General features: G+C 40.0%; 1 protein-coding gene across 1 annotated transcript in view; it reads right to left on the bottom strand.

The window, feature by feature from the left end:
• Positions 1-1275: 1275 nt before the first annotated feature.
• The window catches only part of FUT10 (fucosyltransferase 10), a 171364-nt gene continuing 160054 nt past the window's right edge, over positions 1276-12585 (bottom strand). Inside the window, exon 6 of the mRNA XM_070253274.1 lies at positions 1276-1441. Within this exon, the coding sequence (XP_070109375.1) occupies positions 1388-1441 (54 nt within the window). The 3' untranslated portion in view covers positions 1276-1387. The remainder of the gene's footprint in view (positions 1442-12585) is intronic.

Genomic DNA, 12585 nt, shown 5'->3' with positions numbered 1-12585 from the left:
ACCTTGAGGGTTTGTTAAACACAGCTTCTTGGGTCCTATCCCCAGGTCCTATCCATAGGTCTAGGGTAGGACTCAAGAATCTGTATTTCTAACAAGATCCCTGGCAATGCTCATGCTGTTGGTCTGAGAACTACATTTTGAGAACTGTAGCTCTATTTAAATCATGAACCAGCTCTCCTAATTTCTGCCTATATGCTAAGGGATCGGGTTCCTATTGAACAGGTGTCACTCAGAGATTTAAATGTGCAACAAATCTCCCAGGTGTTTCCTATGTAAGCGTTGAGTTGCGAAACGCTAATTTAGGCCCTTTGTTCCTTGATTATATTTATAATATTAACTTCCTGGTATAGCTTGCACATACTTGTGATGCCAAAAATGGTTGTAATAGCAGAGGCCTATCCCAGATTATCTCGACTGCCTGAAGCCCCACTAAAATCTGACTTCCTCCCTTCCCCTGCCTCTACTTGCTTGCAATTGTATATTCCATGCCAATACCAACCAATGACTTTGAGTGAGAGTCTCTCAATTCCACAGTTACTGTAAAATAATTAAAGCTAACTAAAGAAACCAATTGGAGTTTCTACTGGCATAGCACCAATACTGATTTCAGGATTGCCCCTTGAAGGCTGGATGACAGCCCAGTGATCACTGGACACCCCAGAGAAGACAGTACTCAGAGAGTATAGTCTACTGAGCTGTGCTGCGACCTAACTTCAATTGACCCAGAAAGTATCTCTTTACGAGTAGCGGGGTCTTTTGTTGCTCAGATGTCAGGTTGCTGGCACATATTTTGTCATTCCTCACTTTCAAGGAATTACCCATCCAACTGTGTGGTCTAAGGACAGGCTCATGCACATTTTCCAGGTCTCCTTCACGGGAATAAAGCAGAAATCTGGTCGTTAGATCTCTGTTGGGGAGTGTAGGGGCTCCAGTAATGGCAGAAGCAGCAGCTCTGGCCCTGAGCAGGCACAGGTTTGGATGACGAGTTCACTGGTGGAGGGTTGAGCTGCTGAGGAGACAGCTGTTAAGTCATCGATCATCTCTAGGTGTTGACCTTCCTACATTGTCCCCTCAAGTGAAAAAAGATACTATTCCTTTTCCCTACATAATCTGGTTTAGTGTCAGCCCATCAATACTCTTACTATCTGATCTTTTTTGACCAATGGGATGCGGTTTCAAAATGGTGGGCTTCAAGTAAGGGATTTTATCTGAGGTTGTGAAACAGTCAACAATATAATATAACCAAGCTAACCAACCACTCTCTGCCAACTAAAATCACAAATTAAAGAACATTTAATAAATTCACAAACCCATTCAATGGTTTCATAAATTTATCTGCTCTTTCCTCTAAGAAAGAAGCACAGAGTTTGAATCCCAGCTCTGTCCCTTACTGGTCCAGGTTTTCGGCAAGCTGAAGTCCTTTGAGCCTCAATCTCCTTGCCTAAGAAATAAAAAATAATGTTAGTACCTACCTCAGAGGATGTCATGAGGATTAAATGAGATAATACATGTAAAACACCTGTACTAGTATCTGGTATTTAGTAACCACCTGGTAAACATGATATTATTTATTAACTTGAAATTCTAGAAATCACACTTCTTTCCAGAAGACTTTTCCTAAATTATTATTAATGGCCTCCAGGAAGAAGGGTTCTTGAGTGACTCAGTAAATGGTTGGCAATCATGTGTAACACCCACCAGGCAATTCATTCCTATATCAAGCAATGAAGAGTGGAAAAGTTATGCTGCCTCTTTTCAGACGCTTAAATACAAGAAGAATTATCTGTGCCTCCTGTCTCTCAGAGTTCTAGAAAACTGGAAAACCCCAAAGACCAAACACAGTAAAAGGTACAAGTGACTCAACTAGAAGTCTGGGAACTCTCACTCTGAGTCTTCTGGGAAGACCTGGATATTCCCAACTTCCCATACCCAGGGGCTTTCCTCACATCCCTGATCTGTTTGTAGAAACTAAACTACAGCTTTTTCCCTTTCAGCTACTATTAATGTATGCCTTTGAAATTTCCACTCAGGTCTGACATCAATCATTTACCATGTTCCTAGGTGGCGCTATGACGTCATCCCCAGGTATGCCCAAACACTGTCACAGGCATCTTGATTCCCAGAAATGACTGATTTTGACTGGGCCTAGACATCGACATCTTCTTTCCAATCAATCCTATAGGTAATGACTTTTTTTCTCATTTAAAATTACCAGTGAGTTTCACTGAATTCTAATTGCTCAATTCCACTTTGGATCATTCTGAGAAGCTTTATTCACATAAGCCTAAGTGTCAAATATCTTGTTAGAGCAGCCTTGCTACATGACCTTCAAATGACTTAGCTCAAAGGACAACAGAGTGTTTACTAATAAGCCACATGGATTGCAAATTCTTGGAGAGTTAAGTTGGATGAGAGCAATAGCAGCTTGTCTCCTCCTGGAAAATTCCTGGTGAATTGACATCATCTAAATTTGCCCAGCCAGCTGTCTGTGGATAACTCATAGAACCTAAGGCATTGAGGGTAGTAAACGTGTATTAAGTAATTATTTGGAATTGAGCCTATTTGAAATAGTATTTGCATTGCCACTTTTATCCATATATTTCTGTTGACATGAGCATTTTAGGTTTCATCTTTTATTTTTGCACTTCATATACACGTTGGAGTGAATGGCTCTGGAGGCATTAATTATATTGTGGGCTCAAAAGAATGCTCGTTCTTCATTATATACTTTGCTCATTTTAATAGTGTAAAGCCATGCTCCTTAAATCATTTCCCTAGCAGGTGCCTAATTTCTTGTACCAGTCACTGACTCATGAACAATACTGCCACCCTCAGGGACTGCTGGGAAATGCCTTTCAATGTGAAAAATTGTTTACATTGGTATGAGGCTGGGGAACAGGCAAGATGTCAATGAAACAATATTTGTTTGAGTTGCAAGCTAGGAAAGAAAGGACTATGTTGTTGAGATGTCTCAACAATTATGAGATGGAAATTTTAGTTGTTTTAACCAAAGCTAAATGAAAGCAGGCATTTTGTGAGAGCTCTTGGGGGTTTCCAGGAGAGTGGGATCAATGCACCCTCTCCAAATACTTGAGCGGCGACTCACTGATGAAATGTCAGCTGGTCACAGTTCACTCATTGTGAGACCCTCGCCTGAGATGCATGCTTCACTGAGGAAGTCCCTCTTGTCACCAAGGTCACTTTGAGATCCCTCCCTCCCTGATTTTCTTTTGTGGCTGAATGTCACCAGTGTTCTGATGACCACATGTTGGTATGTGATCAAAAGACATTTTTAACCCACTCAGTTGGGTTGCAAATTAATAGCAACCCAGAGACGCCTGGAAGAAAAATCTCTTTAGAGAAAAATCTTGATCTTCAAAATCTGGAGGAAGGGCTCTTCTCTTTGATCTCTGAGCTGCTCAAGATTCCGACACCCAAAGCTCAGAAGGCTGTGGGGCTATAAAACGGACACCCTTTCTGGTCAGCTTTCAGCAGGATGAAGTGGCATCCATTAAGCAAGTTGTGCCGATTTCCATGTCGTCAGAGGGCCAGGCACAGTGTCCAGGAAAGCACATCTCTAGCAATCCCCCCTGCCACACTCAGCTCGCTGCCTTCTCTTCCACTGCTATGAAACATATGAAACGTTTGGGCCAGGCCAGAACTACCCCTAAGCAGGAGTAGGAACCTGCTCACCCTGCTCCCCTGACACCCACCTTAACTTCCATGCCAGAAATTTCACCAATAAAGAGGATAAGCTTTTATTTTTAACACTTGGTTACATTGTTTTCGAAGATCTTGTTTATCACACTGTACTTGAATAACAGCATTTCTTACGTTTATACATCAAACACTAATAGAAATTCCAAGCAAGTCTTCTGTTTTATTCATTCATGCACCATTATCACAGATAAAAATATGCTCTTTAGTGTCTTTCAACTTAAAAACCGCCTTTATTGAGCCCAAGAAGTCCAAGAACCCCAGCTGGCTATAAGCTTCCAAGTGTCATTTTTAGCTGGTCATGAACTCTTATCAGAACAATTCTTGAAAGTAAGTTTTATATCCTACATAAAGAAAACAACAGAAGGACCCAGAGTGCTATGTGCTGGGAGGGGAATTTCTGAAAAGCAGGGAATGGAGTTGTGGAAGGACTGAGGCAGAGACTAAATGGACAGAGGACTGAAGACAAACCTCACCCAGTTGCACTCTCATTAAAGGACATTTTACACCCAGATCCTCTTAATTTCAGTTGAAATGGGTATTTAGAAATTCAAGAAATTATCAGTGCCTAGAACAGTGCCTGAGCATGGCAGGCACTCAAGAAATATTTACAATGTGGATGGATGGTGGTAGGAAGAGAGGAGGGTGACTTTTCAGTTGTTATATTTACTGTTTCATGTTCTCTAAATTTGTCATAATGGAAAAAGAATATACTTTGTTTTTAAAAAGTAAGACAGAAAGAAAATAGCATAGCTATAGCCATTTAATTAGCCGGAGAACCCAGCGTCTGAGCAGCAGGGCATCAGTTGACTTTCCAAAAGCAGAGCTTCAGCCTGGTACAGCAATGAGCTGGGGCAACCCAACCAGATCATCGTTGTCTTTTATCATTTTTTTTATGCTTTGGAAATCTCTGTTGCTCTCATGAAAAATTATGTTGCAAAACTATTAGAGAACACAATGTGATTTTATAATGCCAATTAATTAGCTTGAAATATGTCGGATCCAGCATCTTAGCTGAAGAATTGTGTTATTCTGGAGAATTGCAGTATGCAGCAACCCTTCAAATTGCAAAACAAAATGACACAGTGGAGAAAAGAACTTCCTTTCTTTATTACATTTGGCCCAGCATTTATATTGAATGCCTGATGTGTTCGCTTATCCTAATGATCACACTGAATTCCATCAGAGGCATAAATTGAAGCTTTACATTTTAAATGTAACTGACCCATCAAGGTCTCCTAATTTAGTTGTCTATGTTCAGAATGACAATATTTCCTCTCTCTGTTGAGTGCTGTGCAAGACGCCATCACACAGGGGCCCTACTCCCAGGAGGGTGAAGGTAGTGATTACTCATTAATTGATACCTGGGTCAACATGAGTCAATGAAATGCACCCAGAAATCTGAGGCCAAATGCTTCAAATTCCTTAAAATAAGGTATATTAAAGTGCTGCATAGCTGTTAATTGTTGTGCTGTTATTATTATTATAATGCCATTTGACCAATGATCATTGTAGTAGTGGAAATAGTATCAGAAAAAGAGAAAAGGATGAGCTTGGGGCCAAATGTTAACTTGGCTCTCTTCAACAGCTTTCATTCATTTGTTCATCCACTCATTCAGCCAGTCAGCCAGTCAGTCACGTCATTCGTTCATTCATAAATTCTGCAGGTATTTACAGCACAACACAATGAGCTGGGTTCCAGGAACAGAATGACAGCAATGCAGTTAGAAGGCTCTGATTGTCTTCTGTGTCAGAGGTAAAGATTCCAGTTGCTGTTAAGAAACCAGATTTTGGGAGATGATTCATTTCTGTAAATGAATTGGGGTCAGATAGTCTTTGATGAATTCCCCATCTAGGACCTGTGAGGCTTGCCTCTATGAAAAATATTAGTAATTTGATTTTATTCCACCAAATATATTACATTTAAGCTACTTCCTAGACTATATGTTAGACTGAAAGACACAAATGGCTAGAAACCCTGCACCTGACACTCAACTGACACTGCAATTTCTTAGATTGACGCTGCCTGCTCCAACCCCCTCTCCAATTGACCTGCACAAACTCCTGTGGACTCTCCATGACCACATGACAAGGGACGAGGCAAGCAGACGCTGGCTGTTGAGTAAAATGCCTTTGGACTCTTCTCAGATTGGCAAACCTGTCTTTCCTGCCTTCGGCTCACAGATGCCATTGGGAACCCATGGGGAAATCAAAAGCGCAGCTCACCAGTCAGCTGGTAGGCCCAGTAATTTTAGCTGCATTTTGAATTTGCCCGTGACAGTATTTGAGTTCTCCAGCCCCCACATTTTATCAGATCAAACCACTGAACAGAAGCACAAGTTCATCTTATTTGACTTTTTCACTGTCTCAGCTGCTCTGTTACTGTCTTTACATATCTTTTTTTCTTATACTATTCTAAGCTTTCGTTAGTTCTTGTATTTATTCTGTATCCTGACAATAAAACACCTTTTCTCCCATCTTCTCTTTTTGTATATGGCAGAGCTATATTTGACCATTTGGAGTGGTCCACTAACCTCCTATCTACAATGCTGAGGAAAGTTGGAAAGCTTTTCAGATTCATAGGTGTTAGAGCAATATGATGACAGAACTTCAGAAATAGCCTCTTCCCAGATATGTGGCTCAAGATGGAATTAGCTTTCAGAGCTGTGACAGAAATTGGCATTTATGAGAAGACTTCCCAAGATTTATGGTCCTGAAGAAAAAATATTGAATGAGGTGAAGACAAGGTCAGTATTGATACCAAAAAAGTACGCCTAAGGGTAAATATCTTTGTGGTATTGTCTCCATTCAAGACTATGACTATAACACCATAATTGTGGGTTTGGTTTCCTTTTGGCTATATTGAGCCCAAGGACTAAAGGACAAGGAGGAATAGAAGAGGGAAGGGGAAGAAAGGATGAGTTTCCACAAGTTCTATATTTTGAAGGCAGTGGTTAATAATATATGCCTTTTAGTTACCCATTTACCCAACAAGTATTTATAGCATCCACTCTGTGCCAGGTCCTATGCTAGATTCTAGAGATAAAACAGTGAATGAAATAGACATAGCTTCTTTTTCTCAGGAAGCTCTCAGCATAGTGAGGAAGGAAGACATTGAGCAAATCATTATAAATGGGAGGTTTATTATGAAAAAGGAAGTGCAAGTGGTTGCCATGGGAACATATGATATTAGGTCCTGACCTAACTGGAAGGGGGAGACAGAGAAAGTGGAGAGATGGGAATATCTTAGCCAAAGTATGAAAAGTAAGTAACGGTTTATCCAGGCAAAGGATGGGTTGAGTCTTGGAGTGATGGAGAAATACAGAGAAGTTTAAACAGAGAGATCAGCATGCTGTTCGAGTCCTTTTGTCTAACATAGGGGTCAGCATACTGTGGTCCACAGGCCAAATGGGGCCAGTATTTGTTTTTGTAAATAAAGTTTTATTGGAACCCAACAATGCCTATTCACTTACATATTATCTAAGGCCATTTTGACACTACAATGCCAGAGTTGAGTAGTTGTAAAAGAGACCACGTGGCCTGCAAATCCTAAAATATTTATGACATAGCCTTTTACCAAAAATTTTGCCAACCTCTAGTCTAGAGCAAGTGATTTAATCACAGTTGGTAACAGTAGATGGTATAACAAACCATTCCAAAACCTCAGATATTTATTCAATAAAACTTTGTCTCTCGTATCTCAGCTCTTTGAGCAGCTGGTTTGGGTAACTGTTCTCCAAGTACTGAAGCAAGAGCTCAACTTGAGGTTCTGTCGTCCAGCTGCATGTTCCCCATGCAGATGGGGAACAGAAAACATAGTCAAGGGAGCTAACCCAGTGGTGTAGTGGTTAAGTTCACACACTCCGCTTCTGCAGCTCAGGGTTTGCAGGCCCAGATCCCAGGTGTGGACCTAGCTCTGCTCATCAAGCCATGCTGTGGTGGCATCCCACATAAAATAGAGGAAGATTAGCACAGATGTTAGCTCAGTGACAATCTTCCTCAAGCAAAAAGTGGAAGATTGGCAGCAGATTTTAGCTCAGGGCCAATCTCCCTCACAAAAAAAAAGAAAAAGAAAGAAAACATAGTCGAGGATGTAAAATGCTGCAGGGGCCAGGTCTGGGAATGTTGTACATCACTTTCACCCCCATCCCATTAGTCATATGGTTCCACCGAAATGAAAGGGGAGGCTGAGAAAGGAAGTTTCCTGTGTTCTTGGGAAGAAAAGGAAATGCCTTGGGGAGTGCATAGCAGTGCATCTGCCATAGCAAACAAGACATATTTAAAGAACTGGAAAAACATCCTGTGGGGTTGCATTGAGGTGGTACGAGATGAGGCTGATAGGAAGGCAAAGGGCAGATTGTGGAAGACTTTGTAAACCATGCCGAAGAATTTAGACTTTAACAGGTCTGAATTGCCAGTTGTATTTGTCTGATGAGTTATGCCACCCAGCTGATCCGATCCTTTGCTTCTTCATCTGTGAAAAGAGGATGGTATTACCTACTTTATAGAATTGGGTGGGCACAAAGAGACAAGGTATGTAAAGCTCTTAGAATATCACCTGGCCCATAGTAAGCATGCAATAAATAGTAATTATTATCATCAAAACAGAAGGAACTCCCACTTCCTTTCCCCCAAATCAACCTTTCCCAACCCCAGCCCCCAAACTGTGGAAGATTCTTTGCTGGGTATCACCAAGCCTTATCCAATAAGAAAGATCTTTGAAATATTCTGAATCATTTTTCTACCATTCCGTTGGCCTCTTCATATTTGCTACCATCTTTTCAAGGACACATTGGGCTAGAGAACAATCAGGTCCCCTCTACCCAGAGTGACTATTTTGTGAACTAAAATAATTGCTTTCCCAAATCCTTCACCCTTCCTACATCCAGAGAAGATGTCAGTTGAAGCCCAGAAAAAAACATATGTGTGTATACATATACATATACTATGTATGTATATGTGTGTATACATATACACACACACACAGCTGAATATGGCAAGGCTGGAGTGATAAAACCCCAGCTCATCACATGTGCCTGATACCTTACACTTCTATCCCCATCCTAAGGCTATTTTTTATCTCTCAGAGTCCGTCTTGACCTCTGTATTTCCTGCATCATTCTAACAGAATGCTCCTGGCCTGAGGTCTCTGGAGAAAGAAGAGTTTTTCCTAAGTCAGGAAAAGACATCGAAAACAAAAAAGGAAAGATAAAATAATGTGGAAAAATAGCCAAAATTTTGAAAAATAAGGGAAATGAGAAGGGATGGGACAAGCAGATAACAAAAGATGTTATAGAGTTATGGCACGGTTCTGACACAAGAATACATAGACTTCAGTGGAATAGAATATAAAAGTAAAAATTTACTATTTGCAACATAATTCAATAAGGAAAGGGAAAATAAATTAAATTATAGTGATATAAATTAATAGCAAAATATACATACCCTCACTCACACCACACCACACACACACACACACCTACACACACACAAGAAGAAGTGTAGTATAGCGGTGGCCATAGCCAGTGTGCCCAGGATTAGATCCAAGATCTACCGTTTATTTGACTGTGTTATTTAATCTTTCAAATTACTCAATCTCTTTGTGCCTTGTTTCCTTTGAATATATAAGAGGAGAGAGGATAATATTTACCTTACAGGGTTGTCATGAGGATAGAGAGTTAAAACATGTAAAGCACTTGAACAGTTTCTAACACACAGTAAGCACCCTATATATGTTAGTCATTTGTGATGAGTGAAAGTCATAATAAAAAAGTCAGTTGCACTTCAACATTATTTATTATTATTTATTTATTATTATGTACATTTATTTGATTGTGCACTATGAATAAGGTGCTGAGCAATTAAAAAAATGAATAAGAGATGGCCCTCTCTTCGGGGAGGGGAGTTTGCAATCTAATACATGTTAGAAATGTGTCTGCTCATTCTTATCCTTCAAAGGTGAGTTCTTCGGCAGAATTGGAGTTGCCAGCACAGCTTGAAGATATTGCCGACCTAATTTCTTGTTCGTGTCCCTGGAAATGCATCCTGCCATAAATTCATTTTGTTCTATATATATGTTGTCATTCATCATTGCAATACTATTCTTATGGGAAAACAGATTATAAATAGTGTAATAACTATGGCTAATAATAAACAAGGCAGTTTGCTTCTTGCTCTGAGAGAGATAAATCAGCCAGAAGTTGCATTCCCTTCTCCATCCCTAACCCCCAAAAGAGAGGTATCTATTATTGGACAGTGTCCGCAATTTTAAAAATTTGACTGCGTCTCCCAAAATCAAGACAAATTACATCAGCACTGCAGAAAATTTCCAAATGTTTCAATATCTTTGCAGAGAATGTAGGATATGTCCCAACGCCCAGCTTTGTAATTCATCAGACATGTTTGTAGCAAGCAAGACTTTGAGAAGTCCTTCCGGCTTTGAATTTCTTTCATCCTCCTGTAGTGCCCTTCACACTGTTACTTGACCAGACCAATTGTTCCCTTGGCATTAGGGAAATAACTTTTTCCCTGTCCTCTGAATTCTGATGGGAGAGGAGCCTCTGAACCACATGACTTGTCTATCCGTACTTGCTTCTCCATCAGGTTTATGCTCCTTGTCTTGAGAACTCCACATTGTGATGTGCGGCAGTGGAAAGAGCAGTGAGCTAGGAGTCACTGGGCTAGTGAGGAAGATTTGCTTCTTACCCAGCTCATAATGCTCTGGGTCTTTGCATCCTCATGGTATAAGGAGAGAGTATATTAGAATGCTTTTTTAGTCATTTCCAAATTTGATGTTTTATGAAACAAGCTTTTTGCACATTTTTGTCCTTAGCCTGAGCCTGGGTCAATCATTAGTCCAGCTCTTTACTTTAGAAGCCTTACCCTCACCCCAGTCTATTTGGTCTGCTCTGAGTAAAAAACTACCCAAGAATTCACCTCTCCCAGCTTCAGTATGGTCCTAACAGGATATGCCCTTGAGTCTTGCTTTGCATATCTTGATAACTCTCCATTCACTAAAGAACAGCTGCAACCCAAACATTGTGAGCAGTCAAGATAACTGGTAACTTCCAACTAATCAGTTAGCAACTCTTCTAGGACTCTGTTTTCTCATTTAGAAATAAAGATAATATCACCTTTTCTTAATTCACAGGAGTATTACTTGGGGAGAAAATTGAATGAATCGTGAAAAGTGCAATACAAATGAAAATGAAATGGGGACCATTGCTAGAATGATTTTCCCTGAAAGCTGAAATACACCTATCTGCCACATGAGGATACCTTTAATATTATTATTATTATCACAGAATTAATAACATTAAATTCTTACTGATCTTAGAACTTGAAAACTTATTTTATGCTTTAACTGATCATTGGAAATGTGGAAACTCTACTGCCTGTCGTTGACTAAATTTGCCCTATTGCTTTTCTATACCAATCTTCTGAGTGGTTGGCCCCACTTGAAGAAAATTGCCTCCGCCTTTTAATGTAATTACGGTACAATTACAAAGTGCATATAATTTTGCTAAGGCTGACCTTGTAAATTAAACCTATCCATTTTTCATCGCAGCAAAGAAATTAACTATACAGAACATACCAAAAACATGGCATGGTTCTGATCATAATGTTGATCCCAATGAAATGTTGATGGAAATCCCATCTCTCACATTTTTAGTGATCACCTTTCGCCACACCAAATACATTTATCATTCTCTCTTTGTTTATATCCTCTTCCATTTGTTCACAAACTTGTCACACTCTTTTCACATTGTAGGATTAATTTTTCCTCCTTTTTTCAACCTACGAAAGAGTGGGATGATGCAAACAATAAAATAAAGGAATAGTTTTAAACTAATTTATATGCTTCATTGACTTGTGATTGAGTTAACACTCCCTCTCTCTCTCCTTCTCTCTGCTGCCACACTCCTTCAGAGAGTATTTTGCAAGAGCGGATCCAGCACTTCTGGGAAAGGTCTTACCCAAAGGTCACCAGTGGCCACATAAATGACAGATGTAATGATCTCATTATTATACCTATCTTCCTTGACCTGAAATTTCTGGTATGAACAATTACTCCTTCATTCTGAAACTCTCTCCTCCTTTGGCTTTTATAACAGACATACCCCTGTCTCTCATTCCACCTCACCCTCTTTGGTTAGCACTCTTGTACTTTGTGAGACAAAAGAGGGATCACTGAGCCCCCCATATGAAGAGGTAAGCCCTCTCTACTTTCCATGCTGATGATCAGTTTAGAAACCCAAGTATGATGCAACCAGCATATGGAATTCTACTGGCCAGAGGGATTGGTTCCACAATAGGTATGTGAAGCCAATATAATGGAAGAGCAAGACTGATAGAAACTGGGGAGAAGAAGTTTCCCCACTTTTGAGATAGAACCACTGGAAGAAAGGACTTGGTTGTACGTGCATGGAAAGTATGGAACTGCTATAGCCATTTCCCCAGCAGTCTAAAGGTGAACCCAGCACCCAGAGGAGGGCATTTCTGAGATAATCAGAAAGAAACGGAGCTGGGTTTGTGACTAAAACACCTGGTCTCTGCCCTACTTACTTCGGGAGTTTTCAGTTGTTATTGTTGTTACATGAACAGATAAATCCACTTTATTGTTAAAGTCATTTTGAGTTTGTTTGACTGTTAATTGGAGCTGAAAGCATCATAACTTACATGATTCCCACAACACTGTGCTCTTTATTCTCTTCCTACCACACAAATAATTCTTTCTAACCATGTCTTATAATAGTTCCTCTCTCCCATCCATCCCTTAAATATGGTATGTCCCAGAATTCTGTTCTTAGACTTCTCTTCTTTCTCTATTTAGTTTCCTTAGCTTCATCTTTCACCTACATTAAATAC

Source organism: Equus caballus, chromosome 27 (genome assembly GCF_041296265.1).
Source record: "Equus caballus isolate H_3958 breed thoroughbred chromosome 27, TB-T2T, whole genome shotgun sequence".
Taxonomy (NCBI): Eukaryota; Metazoa; Chordata; class Mammalia; order Perissodactyla; family Equidae; genus Equus; species Equus caballus.
The sequence above is the reverse complement of the archived record's forward strand: the minus strand, read 5'-3'. Positions and strand labels throughout refer to the sequence as shown.